Below are 17,655 nucleotides of genomic sequence, written 5' to 3' on the forward strand. Positions count from 1 at the left end.
TCTCATAAACTTTCTTGCCCTGGCTGACTTTTGAACCTTAACCCTCTGATCTCAGCCTCCTGAGTAGCTAGGATTACATGCATGAGCCACTGGAACCCAACTTTTCAGAGGGTTTCAATGACTTTTTAAAATTAAAACATAAATTAACATAGAGAAATGGGGGGTATCCTGAAACTACAAAGATTATGTTTAGAGACAAAACGTTATGTTAATAAACTGCAATTATACATAAAGGTAATAATGAAAATGATCTCCCCCCAAATGGCTTTGCATAGCAAGGAACCCCACCTGAAAGGTGAAGGTGAACTCAAGAGGTGTGCCTGATCACATTCTCTTTGTAGGATACTGTGCCCCAGCTCTAGGGAGCAGGCACTGCACTCTCCTGAGTTCAGCTGATTATCCTCCATTTACCCAAACTTTCCCATCAGGTAATGACTGGCTTGCTTTGCTCCCAGATGCTAAATGTACTGTATCCTTAATAAAACCCTCTCCCACAATCAAGCTGACCCACAACAGGCAAGCCAGGGGTGCAGAAACAAGGATGGGGGTTACTATGTAAAATTAAAGATTTGGTAGAAGCAAGAGGAAAAAACTAAGAGAGCAAAGGGGTGACACTGTCCAAAAACGAATGTACTTATTACCCTCTGTTACCTTCATAGTCATAATTAAAAAATATATGTCCAAATACCAGGAAAAATCACTGAGATACAAAACTAGAATACCCAGCTCCCTCCTCTGCATCTGGTCTTAGTGAGAAGGCAGTCATGTCCTCTCAGGAAGACTGGGAACCACCTGGACAGACAGGCCACCTCTATCTTCCTGGTCCTACGTCTGCCTCTTTCCAGACAGGGGTCTATGGGTTAGTGTTAACTCAGTAGGAATATCTCAGAGCCAAATACGAACCAGTAAATGGTGCTGTGGCTCAAATGGTAGAGCACCAGCCTTGAGCTGAAGAAGAGCTCAGAGACAGCGCCCAGGCCCCAAGACAAAAAAAAAGTATGGGGTGGGGAAGGCCAAAGTCATGAAAAATAAAATATGAATGTTGAGCTATAAAAAATGTACAAAAACAAAGCAAAACCAAACAATAACAAAAAAAACAAGAACCAGGGATGTGAAAGAATTCCTACCTAGCAAGCTCACACACATCCCAGCAGCACCAAACTCAATGTGCAATAGCAAAGCCTGGAGAAAGTGACTTAAGCAACTTATTAACTAAATACTAAATTTAATTCTGGGTACCAAACAAATCAACATTTCCTGGTTAATAATTTTGTCACCTAATTTACACATATATTCAGTTCATTATCTATAACAACAACAACAAAGCCTCTTGTCAACCTGTGAAGTCAAGATAACTCATGAGAAAGTGGTAGGGTAAAGGATTTTGGGTCTATAAAGTTGTTAAGCCATGTAAATTACTTTCACAGTGAACTTCAGCTTATTTCTGAGATATGTGAACCCACTTTCCTATGTTTTTAGCACTTCTACCCATAAATGTTCTGACAAAATGGCAGCCAGCTAGTCTTAAGAATCAGAAGGCCAGGAGCATGGCCTAGTAGTACAGTGCTTGCCTAACATGCACAAAGCCTCACTATCACATACACAGAAAATGTTGGAGGCGGTGCCATAGCTCAAGTAGTAGAGTGCTAGTCTTGAGAAAGCTCAAGGACCGTGTCCAGGCCCCGAGTTCTAGCCCCAGGACTGGCAAAAAACAAATCAGTCGCTGGAAGCATGGCTTTAGTGTGCTTGCCCATGCACAAAGCTCTGGGTTCCAATTCTTTGGTACCATACACACAGAAAAAGCCAGCAGTGGTGTTGTGGCTCAAGTGGTAGAGTGCTAGCCTTGAAAAGGCCCAGGACTGGCACAAAATTTAAAAAAAAAAAAAAGGGGGGGGGTGTTGGGAATTTGGCCTAGTGGTAGAGTGTGCCTGCATAGCATGCGCCATGACCCAGGTTGGATTCCTTGATACAACATACATAGAAAAAGCCAGAAGTGGTGCTGTGGCTCAAATAGCAGAGAGCTAGCCACTGAGTTCAAGCCCCAGGACTGGTGGGAGAAAAAAAAAAAGAGATAACAGGAAATCTAATACTGCCAAGAAGCTCTATCTTTTTCTTAACATTTCACAAGATCAACTACATCCTTGACAGGAAGGGGCCAGGAGTATGGCCCAATGGTAAAGTGCCTGCCTATTGTGCACTAGGTTCAAGTCCTCAGTATCACATACACAGAAAAACTGAAAGTAACGCTGTGGCTCAAGTGGTAGAACACTGTCTGGAGAAAGCTCAAGGACAGTGCCCACTGCAACCAAGTTCAAGCCCCTGGACTGGCCAAAAAAAAAAAATTACTGAGGAACCATTAATAGAGCCATACAAAATACTTCATTTACAAAATACTTTGACATGTAGATGTTGCTTTCCACTAATTAAGATGTGAATGTGCTTTGAAAGAATGGCTAAGAGTAAGTACTTCTTCTAATCATTAACTTTTAACGTTTCAATACTGATCACAGAAAAATTGGGAACTCATAATATAGTTTGTAATTTAACTTTTGAAAGGCTAATTGTGAAGCAACGAATTCCCTAGAAAGTATCTCAGTAACTGTAACACTACAAAATCAGCAGCAGCTGACTGGAGGCATGGCTCAAGTGGTAGAGTGCCACTTGAGTGGAAAAGATTTATAAGCTGAGTTAAGAATACAAGACCCTGAATTCAAGTCCTAGAACTGACACAAAATAAAGCGAGAGAATATAAGAATCACAGGAATTGGTCCATTTCAAACCACAAATCAATATTAAAAGTTGAGATGTAGTCCTGACCAACAAAAACACTAGCTACATGTATCAACCCATCCATGGTGCCACCAAAAAAAAGGCAATATAAATTCTAGAGCACACACTCTCCTTATCACTGAAAGTCTACATCCCTGCAACAGGCCTGCACTTACTTCCTGGTCTCCCACTGACTCCTCTGCATTTCTCTAAGTCCTTACAGGGTGCTGCAAACACAACTCAAACTCACCATTACATAGGGGAAGCAATCAGAAGACCATGAGATGATAAAAATGCTCTTCCTTCGGCCCACACTTTGCTCTGTAAGGACATTATCTAAAGTAACTTATTCAACACTGAAGCTCGGAATACAAGGTAAAATATACCCCAAATCAGACAAACGTGTTATTGGACCAACTTTTGAAAGCTGGAGGCTATCTAAACATTAAATGTAATTGAGCCTACAAATCACTGGTAGATCTGAAATCCATGGCAGAACCACCAAAGCAACAAAGACAGGAAGGACCAGGCACCTTCATGGACACTGAAGCTGAAGAGGAAAGAAAATGTATCTTTCTTCTGCAACAGGTTTCGGCAGACACCTCCCCCCAGCCACCAGCACCTTCATAAAGCAGGATTGAAATGGTTTCGCCAGGCCCCTATGACTACCAGAGATGTATCAGCACAGTGGGGGCAGAACCTGGAATAACCGCTTCTAGATATGATCATGGGTATGGATGGACTGTAATATTTAAATGACACACTTCCGAGAAAGTCACAAAGTCTTTGTAGAAAGTATTGAAACTCAAAATTAAAACAAACAAACAAACAAAAATAACCAGGAGTCAAATACAGAGATGAAATGCACAAAACAAATGAGCAGGCAAACTAAAAGTTCTTGAAAGTATTTTACTTCAGATTGAAAACTGAACAGTGTCCACACTGTTCGTCGCAAAGATACACAGTATTCACGAATACAATGCTGGTCGTTGAGGAAATGTATACACACCTCAAGTTCTCCTTCATGCTTTTTCTTTTAGAAAGATACTGTTTACCAAAAAGAAACTTCAGCAGTACAGGAAAAGCTATTTTCCCAATAAATTTACGAAAACCTAAGATTCCCAATGGAATCAAGATTACCTTCCCGCTACCACCGCCTCAATATAATCACATGCTTACTGGAACACTAATAGTCGCACCCTAAGAGTACATTTACTTTCCACAATGAGGGTGATTCTTTAAAAACAAACCAGTGTGGTAAATGTAACATGGATCTCTGTGAGTATTAAGTGTCTGAAATAGGCAGCTAATACTGGATTTAATATTTTTTTTTATAAATAATTGTTCCCTTAGCAGTAAACATAAGTCTACACATTCACAATAATCCTATAAAATAAATACTGTGATTATGCACAACGTTATGACAAACTAATTTCAAAAAAACCCAAAAGCTTCAACATCTTAAAAATTCTGATTAGAATAAAATGTGATTCTAAAACATTGTCAAAATAATATCACATTTAAAATCTCCCACGGTTTACACAAGTACTATGAGTTTCCAGTTGTGGAACATATTTTTTTTAATTGTGAATTAAAATATGAACATATTGGAAATTGTTTTCAGTGATGATACCAGTTTTGGTCTTACTTTTAGCATTATTCTCATTATAAAAGATTGCACTAAGTGTGCATTAATGGTCTAATTGGTCTTCAGTATTTCATAAATGTATATTATATATAAAAGAAACCTCTAAAAGCCAATAGTCCTTCGTACATATATATGTGTGTGTACACACACACACACACACATATAAAAGAATCTCATCTCAGAAATGGCCGCATTTAATAGTCAGACATTGACAAGAACCTGCACCTTAGAAGAAAGCATGTGCAGAAATGCCCCTTACATTCCATTATATTAAATATTTCCAACTGAGTTTCAAACTCAACAGGTGATGAATAACAGAATTGTACAGCTCATGTGCACTCAAAGCTGACCACAACCAAAATTTACAGTATGATTAAAACAAGCCAATGTTTAAAAAAGTTTTAATTAAAGACAACAATTCCATGAAAGTAGAGGATAAAGAATGGGATGACAAGAAGTATTTGGTCTTAATAAGGCAATACAAAATAGATCCATTATCAAAGACCATTTAATTTTTAAAGATCAACAATACCAAAAGCATAAAGTGGAGTATAAGAAAATAGTTTTATAGTATGATTTAATTAAAGCTGCATACAATTATTTCCTCCTACTGTAGTGAGTGTGAAGTGAGAAGAGATGAGAGACAAAGCACACCTAGCACACAGGGTAGAGCGGCCGCATGCAGTCTGTGAGCTCAAGGTCTCACTGAGATGGGAACAGAGCACAGAGCAGACCGGGTGGCCTTTACTCTCCTAGTAGGAAGAAGCTAGGGAGGGAGGGGACGGGAGAAAGGGGATGACTGCAAAGGAAACAAACACAGTCATGTAATTGCCCATTGCCCAAGAAGACAGCACTATAGAAAACAGTTGCAAGTTAATTCTCAGAGATGACTAGAGACTTTTCAGTGTTTACACAAAAGTACATAGTACATTTCTTTTTACAAAATAAATGTCATTTGCCACCATAAACCTTTTCGCTAGAGAGGAAAACATTTTGCAGCAGGTCACAAGGATTCTATGAAGTCACTTCAATGCTGAGGAGAACAAATTGAGTAGCAGAGCTAATCCCTTCCCTGTGTGGACGCTGGGATGACAATTCAGATTATTCTTCAACTAATCCTGAGAAAAAAATCTGTTTACAATTCAAACAGTAATGTTATGTAAAAAGTATTAACAAATCCACTATTACAAATATCAATTTCCTATATGCTCTTCTATATATACACACAATAAAATGGTAAATATATGCAAAAATATTAAAAAAAAAAAAACAAACAAACATGCACAGATCATTTGCCCCTTTGGAATCTGGACTTCCTATAAGATACTCTCCTTTGTCTTCCCACCCCATCCTCTGAAACTGTTTCTTGTTTCTATCACCCTACCCACACTGAATACTATTCCCTATAACTCTGCATAAAGCCAATGAGAAATATATTTATTTTACATTCAAGCTTTAAATCTTAAAATGACCCTGTTGTAGCATATGACTTATCAAATAAGCAGCCTTTTTTCCCCCTTTATGTTTGTTTTTTGTTTTTGCAGTTGTCAGTCTTCATGATCCGTTCCGTGGCGAGCTGGGAAAAAACGCAGTTGCTAAATCAACGTCTGAACAGTGTGAGGCTCCTGCCGTCCCCAGGAGTCCCTGCGCGACTGTCCTGAGCACGAGATCACTGAACATAGAATCAGTCCGTCGCACAGCGCCGACTATCTACAAAGGTCTGAGAGGGGCGCATCCCTCTTGTGTTTCCTCTTTTTGCCATGGTAATACTGGTTATTGGATTTGCCTTGATGCTGTTTGTTTGTCATCAAGGAACCATGGCTTGTTTGAGCTGTACCTTGGAAGCCTTTGCTGGAGGAACGAAAGAGCCTTGCTGATCCATGCTGCAGAAAGAGAAAGCGGTCAGAAAGACATCAGTGCTGCAGACTGGCAAATCTGGTATCAGAAAGAAACTTCCCAAACTAGAAATATGCAGGTGAGAATCACTACAACTAGCAGACATACACAAAAAAGGGTTAACTAAAAGGACAATTACTTCTGGAAAACAACAAAAATTGACCACTATCTTGTCTTCTTATGCAGATATAAATGACTTTTCACAAGGGACCCATGCCATGCTAAGCAACATGACCGGAAGAGGTGTGAGGGCAGGTCAGCAGATTGGGGTTAACGTGGCTGGCTGCTCTGTTCCAGCTATCACCCTCAGTGGCTTCCCAGTCTCTTCCATCTGCCCTGTCACTTATAATGCCACCATTCTACACTTGGTGCACACGGCTGGCACTGTCGAGCACGTCAAATCTGATCAAAGGTCACAGAGGAGCCAGTCATCTCTGCTCTGCCCTGCGCAGGCTTCTCCTAGGGTCCCAGCTGTACTTGGTACTGTGAGAGGACATTAAGCCACAACCCGGTATCAGTTTCTTCCTCCCCTTATTTTGATTCTTTGTTCTTAGTTAATAATAACTTTCAGTAAAAAATTTAAAATGATCTCTCTGGCCTATTTAAGTCAAAGCTAATGTCAATTCACTGACTGCTTCATAGCCACCTGTGACTCAGCATGGGCAACAGGTGTGAATATTAACACTTCCAGTATGTACAATACTTCTAAAAAAAAAAAAAAAAGGTTGGGCAAAAGCTTTATGCAGTTTATTTTTTTTCTAACTTTATGCGTGTGTATGTAAGGGACTGAAACTAGGTCCTCTTGCATGCAGAAAAACACGTTCTATCACTGAGCTACATTCTGAGCCCATGTAATTTTTTATGTGAATCTGTAATAAGGCAGCTTGTTTGGGGCATCCCATTATGTCTGGTCACCAGATTCCCACAAAGGTTTTTGTTGTAATGGTGTCTCATAAAGATCCTCAGGACATCTGGTATTTATTAGAAGCACTGTCATGCTCTGGAAGCGCTTAGGACAAAACAGATTTGTTCTTTAACCTATCCTAGAGTTTTCTTCACAATCAGGATAAATCATTGTTCACATCAGAAATTTTAAATTTTAACTATTTATTTATTTATCTATTTTTTGCCAGTACTGGGGACTGAACTCAGGGCCTGGGCACTGTCCTTGGGCTTTCTCAAGGCTAGGACTCTACCACTTGAGCTCTCACACCACTTTTGGCTTTCCTATATATGTGTTACTGAGGAATCGAACCTGGGTTTTCATGCATGCTAGGCAAGCACTCTACCACTAGGCCAAACTCCTGGCCCCTTGTTTAATTGAATACAAACAATTACAACTGCACATTCCACATACCTGAGATTTGTTGGTGCTGTTGGGTGTGTTAGTAGTCTGTGTACTCTGCATTTTCCCAGTTGACTGAGAGGACTCCAAGGACACATCCTGTGACCCCACTCGGCTGCCAGGAGATGGACGGCAGAGCAGCTGCTTGGGGGTTTTGCAGGGTGTTGCATCGGAATCCTAACACAAGTCAGATGTGTTACTCTCTGCCATTATTAGTAATTTATATCTTCTATATTCACAAAGGAAAGCAACTCAGCCTATGTACTCTCTAAACTGAAATATTCATAAATTGACGAGGTCCAGTGAGGGCTTTTTCCAAACATTCAAAGAGACTTATTTTGCCACAGGCCTTCTGCTCATGGCTAAACCCTCCACCTATATCCAACTTGCAAATCAGCTTGCAAACTCCAGTCAACTGGCATTTTCATTTGTAGAAAACAAATCACAGTACCCAAAGAATGGGGTAGAGAGTGGAAACTGAGGTCCCAGTCTTGGCTCTGACCAAATATGTTGGTACAGACTTCCTCGGAACAGGGGACCAAGCCCCAGCTGCTTCTTGAGCTATGCTATGAATATGATGACCCTCTCACTGTAGCACAGGATCTGACAACTCAGCACATTGCCTCAACCCTTTTGACTCTGCTCCTGAATTTTGTGTGTACGTCATCTAGCACAGCAGTCTCTGTACTCCAGATCACCACTGTAGGACCCACGAGGCACATTGGGAGGCTCTGAATACTTAGGACTGCATACTGATATGTGGCCAAATTAAGACCTTTATACACCTACTTTGTATGTAATAAAATTCAATGTAATAAATTCAAATTTAAAATAATACGTGGGCCTCATTTTAAGCCTTAAGTAATCTTAAAATTTACCTCGATAAAGAAAACTAATGTAAGCTGGGAGCTAATGGCTCATGCCTGTAACCCTAGCTACTCAGGAGGCTGAGATCTGAGGATCACAGTTCAAAGCCAAAGCCAGTCTGGGCACTAAAGACCATGAAACTCTTATCTCTAATTAACCACCAGCAAACCGGAAATGGTGCTATGCTATGGATCATGGGGTAGGGCAGTAGCCTTGAGCTGAAGAACTCAGGGACAGCGCACAGGCCCAGAGTTCAAGCCCCATGACTGACAAAAAAAAAAGGACAACCCTCCCCCCCCCCCGTAAATGTCATACAGAAAGGCATATATGCCAAAAATGATCCCATTTATATGCAATCCTCAAACAAGCAAATGAGATGTTACAAGTGGTCAAAGGATCCTGCTATGGCTGGACTAGGGACGAAGGACCAAGAGTCCTCAGAGCTCTCTAGGGTGAGAGAAACACTTTATATTTTAGTGGAATTCTGGGCTACAATCTGAAGGCAGCTGATAAAATTCACTAAATTCTCTTACCAAAAGAAAAAGTATAAGCAAATACTGAAGTGTGACTTATATATGTCAGAAGTTTGAGGAAAATGTACCAATACTTGCAATCTTCTTTGAAAGGATCGAGGAATAAAAACAAACTGATGACAGAGGGATGGGTGGACAAAAATATGCTAAACAAGGAAAATGTTGTTAAGGCGCATGGTATCCTTGATATGTGGACATTACATCCAAGCAGTACAATAGCGATGACTTAATATTTGAGTACCCAAAGTTATGGACATGGTCTTGGAGATATAAACATAACTACACAGACATAAAAATATATGATGGGCTATATTCTCTATAGACATAATGTTTTATTACATATATTACGTATCTATGACATACAAACCCTCAGCTTTTTAATTATGTTCTAAAATCTATGTGCCAGTGATTATATATTGATTCCCTTCTTGAATACTTGTTAAACATGACATCTGAAATATAATGTAAAAAATCAATGTTAATAAATTCTTTAATTAAAAAAATACTGATGTTAAGTTTGATTTCTTTCTTCCTTGAACTTTTTTTATTTTATCTACCCACTTGAGGCACAATTCCACTTCTGGCTTTTTGTGATTAATTGGACGTAAGAGTTTCATGGATTTTCCTGCCCAGACTGGCTTCAAACTGCAATCCTCATATTTCAGCCTCCTGAATGGCAAAGATTATAGGCATGAGCCTGTAATTATAGCTCCTGGCTTGAAATTTTTCTTAAGGAAGTATTATAATGAAGTTTAAATGTGAAAGCTATTTAGCTTTTCCAATACCAAACAAAAAGCAGCAGCCTCTACACTCTGGACAGTCCACCCCAGCAAGAGAACAGGTAAGCAGAGCCGTGTATCATACTTACGACATCACTAGAGCTGGACTGCGTGGCAGAAGAGGACGACACTGGACCTGATGAAGAGTTTGAAGAGTGTTTACTAAGAGATTCCGAAGTTTTACTTCTACATTTTCCAAGGGCTTCATTTTCTTCAGACAGATTATTATTACATTTATCTAACTGCTGAGTATCTACTATCAAGGTAACACCATTTCCTGAAAAAGTGGCAAAAGATTGGAAAAACGTTTCTTCCTATTAAATACACACAACACAGAAAAGCCTCTAAGACCTGGTAAATCAATCAAGAAAGAAGTCTTACCATTGCATGAAGGCTCGGGTCTATTCTGTAAGCCCCACTGCTTGGATATCCAGTCTCTATATGTGGCAACTTCATCTGTCACTCTAATTATTCTGCCTAATATGCTGTATGGGTTTAAAAAAATGAGAAGGTACATTAACATGACAATAAAAAGCTACAAGCAATTCTGACACAATGGAATGACTTTAGGTAGATTTTTACCTCTCAGTTTCATTGTTGGGATAGTACTTTGCTATTGGTGATACAGCATGACTCAAAACAACATAGGCATAATCAAAGGCCTGTTTCACTTGCATGGCCCCATATGAGCTCCTTCCAACATCATTACCTTAAAGAAAAATGTACATACAAAGCAGTAAGCTTGACTGCTGCCTGATGTGAATGAATGCTCTCTCTGATACAAGAGCGAAGAGGTGCACCGGGGGCTGAGCTGGCTGTCACTCTCATAGCTCCCTGGTATCTGAATAGCCAGCAGTATCATTCCTGGTACCTAAATGTATGCTGCCCAGCAAGGACTACTCTCCTAACACATACATGCATAATCGTGCAAACTAATAAATAGCTTCTCGTTCTCTCCTTGGAATAAAATTAAGCTAAAATACAAATTGCTCATTTGCTTTGAGATTTTGTTTGGTTATTTTTTGGGGGGGAGGGGAGCGGGGGAGTCGCAGGGCTTGAACTCTGGGCCTGGGCATAGTTCTTGAACTCTTCGGCTCAAGGTTGGTTCTCTACCATTTTGAGCCACAGCGCCACTTCCTGTTTTCTGGTGGTTAATTGGAGATAAAAAGTCTCACAGTCTTTCATGCCCAGGCTGGCTTTAAACAATGATACTCAGATCTTAGCCTCCTGAGTAGCTAGAATGATAGGGGTGAGCCACCGGTGCTTGGCTTGGTTATGGTTTTTACTAACTACACACTTTTTTCCCACACTAAATTATGAGCTCTTAGAAAGCTTACTGAAAATCTTCATGTCCTTGCATAGTACTGCTGTGTAGCACAAGCACCCAATTATTTCCTCAATAAATAAACGGAACTATTAATCTTTACGAGGCATCTGAGTGAGCCAGCAAAAGGTTCCTGAGCAATTAGTGTGTCTTCACGCTCCTTTCCTTCCTCATTTTCAAAGGTACACATTACAAAAGACAATAGCATTTGCACTGAAGCCAATACAGAACCTAAAGATTTTTAGTTTAATCAGGAAAAAATATTGCCAGGAAAAACATAGAGGCAAAAACAACTTCATGAAAGGAACTCATTTCCTATTCACTGTAAGCCAAAAGGGAGACTACATTAAAGCCGAGGAGAAGTGGTCAAAGGGCCTCCCTTGAACTTCTTTGCTCACGAACTCAGAGATCCACTTACATGCTTACTGCCCCAAATACCTAACACTCCCACTGACAGCTATTGCAATCACAGCAATGAGCCTCCAAGACAAAGGAAAGTAGCCATGTGACAGGATCCCACCAAACAAGGGATGGCTATCTTATGTGGCTCCTAAGAGTGAAATGGGTTCTACTCTCAACTCCTCTGGAAGTCTTGAAGTTGTTTTCTGGAAAACAAGTGTAGTCAGAAATTACCCTGCATTTCTCGTCTAAACAGTGTGAAGTAAATTGGGCACTGGTGACTGATGCCTGTATTCTGTATTCAGCTATTCAGGAGACTGAGATCTGAGAATCACGGTGTGAAGCTAGCCTGGAAAGAAAAGTTTATAAGATTCTTTCTCCAAGTAACCACCGAGACCCAGAAGTAGAGCTGTGGTGCAAGTGAAAGAGCATTAGCCTTGAGTGAAAAAGCTAAAGGACAGTGACCACGCCCTGAGTTCAAACCCCAGTATCAGTGTGCACACGTGCGCGTGCGCACACACACACACACACAGTCTAAAGTACAAGGTGACTACAATGCCCTCTTCTTTGGATGCCCACAAATTTACCTAATTTCAATACCTGGTTGTAAAGGATCTTCAATATAAAGCATTGATGGCCGATAGCCATCTAGCATATTTTTCTGTACTTCATCTTTGGCCACATATGAACCACCATCCTTTATCCGGATGCCAGTCTTTAAATAATTAAAGTGCCGTCCATATAATTCAAAAAATTCTATTAAGAGAACACCATAGTTTGTATTGGGGATGCAAGCGTCTTCCCTGGGATGTAACTGAAACAAGAAGAGAGAAAGAAATTATCAAGAGGGAGTTTTAAACAGCAGCAGAACATGGGTTTGGCAGAGCAGTAAAAGACTGCTATAGACAATGGTGACATGGGTGCGGTAAGGCTGCCCCAGGGCAGTGACAGCATGGGCTTGACCATTTCAGCAGGGAACCAGGGCCACATATGTACAGAAAACCAAGACTCTAATAGCAGGTCTCAATTCCAGCTAAACTAACACAATTAGTTGCGTAGGAGACATTCTTATTTTGGGCCTTTACATTACCAGGAAACCAGGCCATATGGTAACACATACAATGACGTTCCAAATACCTTAGAACATATGGAACTAAAAATTATGAATATTCTCTCCTAGCAATTTTTAAATACTTACTTGTTAAATCATAAAAAGGTACATAGTTAAAACAAAAGAGCCATACATAAATAATCAAGAGAAATAGTCCAAAAAAGCTTGATTTACATTTTTTTCCCAATCATCTCTGCCGATCCATCTTACTTCAGGGAGCACTAGCAGAGTGACTCATGCAACTCACCTGAAGGAAACTGACCGCCATTAAAAAGAGACTGTAAGAACCAATTCCACCTGTAAATACTTCATTAAGATCTCTCTGTAGTAAGAACTGTTTCAATACTAAAACCAAGTATGGCAATACAGGATATTTCTGAAAGAGAAACAAAATTGTATTTTTAACCAATCTCTACCAGCAACAGGTTTAGGTATTTATCAAGGATATAAGCTGGTCCTTACACTACAAAATTTGGTAGAAATATATAATATACTTAATTTTCATTTTTGGTACCATTCTTGGGGCTTAAATTCAGGGCCTGGATACTGACCCTGAGCTTTTTTTGTTGTTGTTCAAGGCTAGTGCTCTACCACTTGAGCCACAGCACCGCTTCTGGTTTTTGGGTGACTGTCTCATGGACTTTCCTCCCCGGCCTGTTTTAACTGTGATCATTAGATCTCAGCCTCCTGAGTAACTAGGGTTATAGGCATAAGCCACCGGTGCCTAGCATAACTTTAAAGGTCAACAGTTCTTTAAAAAATGGTGCTGTGGCTCAAGTGGTAGAGCCCTAGAGCCTTGAGAAAATCCAGGGACAATGTTCAGGCCCTGAGCCCAAACCCAGGACTGGCAAAAAAAAAAAAAAAAAAAAAAAAGAAGAGTGATTGTCCAAAAAAATGTACTTACTACCTAACTTAAGTATATACATCACCTTTTTTTTTTTTTTGTGGGTCATGGGACTTGAACTCAGCCAAGTCACTAAACCTGAGCTCTTCAGCTCAAGGCTACCACCCTACCCCTGGGCCTGGGCATTGTCCCTGAGCTCTTCAGCTCGAGGCTACTATTCTACTCTTGAGCCAAGCCCACTTTCCATTTTCTAGAAGTAAATTGGACATGAGAGTTTCAGGCCCTTTTGTGCCTAGGCTAACTTTGATCCTTGATCCTCAGATCTCAGCCTTCTGAGTAGCTACTCAGTGGCGTGAGCCACTGCGCCCAGCTGGCTATACATCACGTTTATAGTAACTGAAAAAAGCATACACATACACACAAAAAAGTGAAGCTGGGGATGTTGGTGGGCTCCTAAAATCTTAGTACTCAGAAAATAAAGAGGCAGAAGAATTTCAAATTCCAAGTTGGCCTATTTCACTTCACTAAAGCAAATGAAAACAAAACCAAAGAAAGGGGCCGGGAGTTTGGCCTAGTGGTTAAAGTGCTTGCCTAGCATGCATGAAGACCCGGGTTCGATTCCTCGGTACCACATACATAGAAAAAAGCCGGAAGTGGTGCTGAGGCTCAAGTGGTAGAGCTCTAGCCTTGAGAAAGTCCAAGGACAGTGCTCAGGCCCTGAGCTCAAGCCCAGAACTGGCAAAAAAAAAAAAAAAAAAAAGAAAGATGAATAGAAACAGTGCCACTACTTAGGGAAGAATTGTGAATGGGGAGAAAACATATTACACAAGCCAAAGCAGTTTAGCTTAGGGAAAGCTGATAGCTGTTAAAATACATAAAATGTTTTAAGGATAAAGCTAGCAAATTCTTCCATGTCTTAGAAGAAAAATGAACATATAAAGTACAATTACTAAAAGAAAAAGGCATCTTACAAGGGACCTGGGGATTCAAATTTGAGGAAAGTTTTCCAAAGGATATTCTTAGTCTGACTTTGTGAAACCAAGTCAGCATCAAGTCGGCCTGCATCTCCCTAGGGCACAGATGCCTTCCAAAATCACCCCCAGTCCTTGGCTCTCACCCCAGGTCACATATGCTGACTGTAACAAGCAGGTTCAAGAGAGGCAGAAAAGGCACAGAAGGAAGAAGTGCAGCTTAATGGTCCGCCTATTTGGAGAAGGAGGTCAGAAGACTACCACAATGGACGAGGGACAGAACGACATTCCCTGTCGTTTAACCCTAGGCTCCCACAGACTCTCTGACCTTGGTAAAATCTTTGATGAGATCTGCTGCTCTCACTCCATTCTGGACATTAAAGCTGATATCAACTTTGACTTCAGTAAAAGAATCTGTTAATTTAATAATAGGTACCTAGAAAGAGAAGGAAGAAAAGGTTAAAATATTTCCTCTAAGTTAAATGGCAAAATCGGGGGGGGGGGGGGGGGGACAATAGGTGACCAGGCATGAGAACTTCACCCCAGTGTGGCCATGGAAAAATTAACGATCTGGCTACCATGTACCACATTCATTTGCTATTTTTTGCTGTATACACTTAAGATGGGCAGCAAACTGAAGGAAGTGCTACGCCAAACAAGGTAGTACATGTAATATTTTAGTTACATTAACTGACATATGATTGCATTAATTCAGAATTTTGACTTTTTTTTTTTGCCAGTCCTGGGCTTGAGCTCAGGGCCTGAGCACTGTTCTTGGACTTTCTCAAGGCTAGAGCTCTACCACTTGAGCCTTAGCACCACTTCCAGCTTTTTTCTATGTATGTGGTACCGAGGAATTGAACCCAGGTCTTTATGCATGCTACGCAAGCACTTTAACCACTAGGCCAAACTCCCGGCCCCTATTTTTTAAATTATATATAATGCTTTGGGGAACAGCTTCCAACTAAGTATAATGGTAGAGGCACCAAATGTTTCATATTGCCAGGGCCCAGGACTGGCCAAAAAAAAAAGCACAGCCAACACAAATTTACTCTTTGCAAACAATGCATTATATGCACAGTCACTGTGACATTCATAGAGTGAAAGAATCAGTACAAGTAGCTCATGCCTGTAATCCTAGCTACTCAGAAGGCTGAGATCTAAGGATTACAGTTCAAAGCCAGCCCAAGGCAGTAAAGTCTGTGAGATGGTTATCTCTAAGTAACCAGCAAAAAGCCAGAAGTGAAGCGGTGGTTCAAGTAGTAGAATGCTAGCCTTGAGGAGAAAAAAAAAAAAAAAAAAAAAGCCCAGGCCCTTGAGTTCAAAACTCAGGACTGGTACCTAGGCCCAAAGTTCAAGCCCCACAACTGACCAAAAAAAAAAAAAAAAAAAAAAAAAAAGGCAGGGGGTGGGGCAGGAGCACGGCCTAGAGGTAGAGTGCTTGCCTAGCATGCACAAAGCCCTGGGTTTGATTCCTTAGTACCATATACACAGAAAAGGCTGGAATTGGTGCTGTGGCTCAAGTGATAGAGTACTAGCCTTGAGAAAGCCCAAGGACAGGACCTTAGTCAAGACCCAGGACTAGCAAAACAATACAAAACAAAATGAAAACAAACTCAGGACTGGCCAAAAAAAAAAACACTTGAGGGGGCCAGGAGTTTAGCCTAGTAGTAGAGTGCTTGCCCAGCATGCATAAAGACCTCATAAAGACCTGGATTTTGATTACTTGTTACCATATACACAGAAAAGGCCAGAAATGGTGCTGTGGCTCAAGTGGTAGAGCCCTAGGCTTGAGAAAGCTCAAGAACAGTGCCCAGGCCCTGAGTTCAAGCCCCACAAACAGCAGGGGGAGAGGAGGGAGAAACACCCGAAATTCTAGTTTAAAGTTCCTGTGTGGCAACTGGAGACCTGAAGATGCAATTAAGAACTTACAGTTGCTTTGTCTAGAACCTTCACCGAGTCCTCATCTGCAACTTTGTGTTTTCGAAGGGCTTCTTCCAGGGTCCACAGTGGCAGGTTTTCCCATTTCCCAAACACCACAAGATCGATGTCACTGAACACAAGGAACACAGGAAAGGTTTGAAAAAGCAAGAAACAATCCCTGTTTCAGCTGACATTCAAATTAATCCCTCCCTGCCCATTGAAGTTGATTTTAGCTACCTCTTCTTGACTTGGAAAATGGAGTGATTCTGACAGAAATAAAACCTCAAAAATACTAGTATTTCCTTTTCATAAAGGCTATTTTCTGGTGGCAAACTCTTTCTTCCATGTGTACAGATATCTCCAAAAGGGCATGGGAGAATATGACACTACAGGGTGTTCCAGAGGACCAGGGGACAGAACAGGATTAAGACTTTTCCTTCTCTTTACTTTCATACATTTTCAACTCTGAACTATGATTGCATGACCTATTCATATTTAAAAATTATTTTGGGGGCCAGGAGTTTGGCCTAGTGGTAGACCCGGGTTTCATTCCTCGGCACCACATACATAGAAAAGCCGGAAGTGGTGCTGTGGCTCAAGTGGTAAAGCTCTAGCCTTGAGGAAAGGCAGTACTCAGGTCCTGAGTTCAGTCCCCAGAACTGGCAAAATAATTAATTAAATAAATAACAGTTTTTTTTGCAAAGAGTGATTTCAGGTCCTCCTGAAACGCAGAACTTAAATAAGGAAAAATACTAATGTCCCTGAATATGTTATGGCTGCCATAGGCCAAGGAGAGCCCTGGAAGAATAGCCATTGCTAAAATATGTCCACTCCAGCACACTATGAGTTGGAAGAACGTGGATGGAAATCACAGGGAAACACTGACACCTAAGGCTGTGAGCCAAATAGACAGGCCCTCAGTAGGAAACAGAAAGGGAACTAGGGGCCTAGAAAGGCCAAAACTTCCCCAAAAGAGATTGTGTGGTCTGGACTTTTTAGTCAGGATGCTGTGACAGCAGCTAACTGCCTAAGTTCTGAATAAAAACAAACCTTCCCATGCTGGGGAAGAGGCAGCGACCTCAACAACTATAGTCCATCCGAACAGCCCATCAGACCTGAGGGTCTGGCCCAGTCACAGGACTGGGCAGAACTCTGCAATACAGTCAATTTCCATTTCCACTGTTATATATTCCTTTTCATCTCAGTCTTTTTTCTTTTTCTTTTGAAATTTCTTTCTCATCTCAAT

At 40.8% G+C, this 17,655-nt stretch overlaps 1 protein-coding gene across 3 annotated transcripts in view; it reads right to left on the reverse strand.

The window, feature by feature from the left end:
* The window catches only part of Tent4b (terminal nucleotidyltransferase 4B), a 50,140-nt gene that overhangs the window by 641 nt on the left and 31,844 nt on the right, over positions 1-17,655 (reverse strand). The window contains exons 4-12 of one of the 3 annotated variants that reach the window (XM_090357668.1): positions 16,419-16,539; positions 14,815-14,922; positions 12,919-13,047; positions 12,161-12,374; positions 10,420-10,546; positions 10,219-10,322; positions 9,927-10,114; positions 7,671-7,835; positions 6,255-6,300 (exon numbers count right to left, since the gene is read on the reverse strand). In XM_090357668.1, the coding sequence (XP_090213794.1) occupies positions 6,255-6,300; positions 7,671-7,835; positions 9,927-10,114; positions 10,219-10,322; positions 10,420-10,546; positions 12,161-12,374; positions 12,919-13,047; positions 14,815-14,922; positions 16,419-16,539 (1,202 nt within the window). Of the gene's footprint in view, positions 1-3,664; positions 6,301-7,670; positions 7,836-9,926; positions 10,115-10,218; positions 10,323-10,419; positions 10,547-12,160; positions 12,375-12,918; positions 13,048-14,814; positions 14,923-16,418; positions 16,540-17,655 lie in introns of those variants that run through there. The other 2 variants (XM_090357669.1, XM_090357667.1) reach the window with 2 other exon arrangements.

Source organism: Megascapheus bottae, chromosome 24 (assembly GCF_031878675.1).
Source record: "Megascapheus bottae isolate mThoBot1 chromosome 24, mThoBot2.hap1, whole genome shotgun sequence".
Classification (NCBI taxonomy): Eukaryota; Metazoa; Chordata; class Mammalia; order Rodentia; family Geomyidae; genus Megascapheus; species Megascapheus bottae.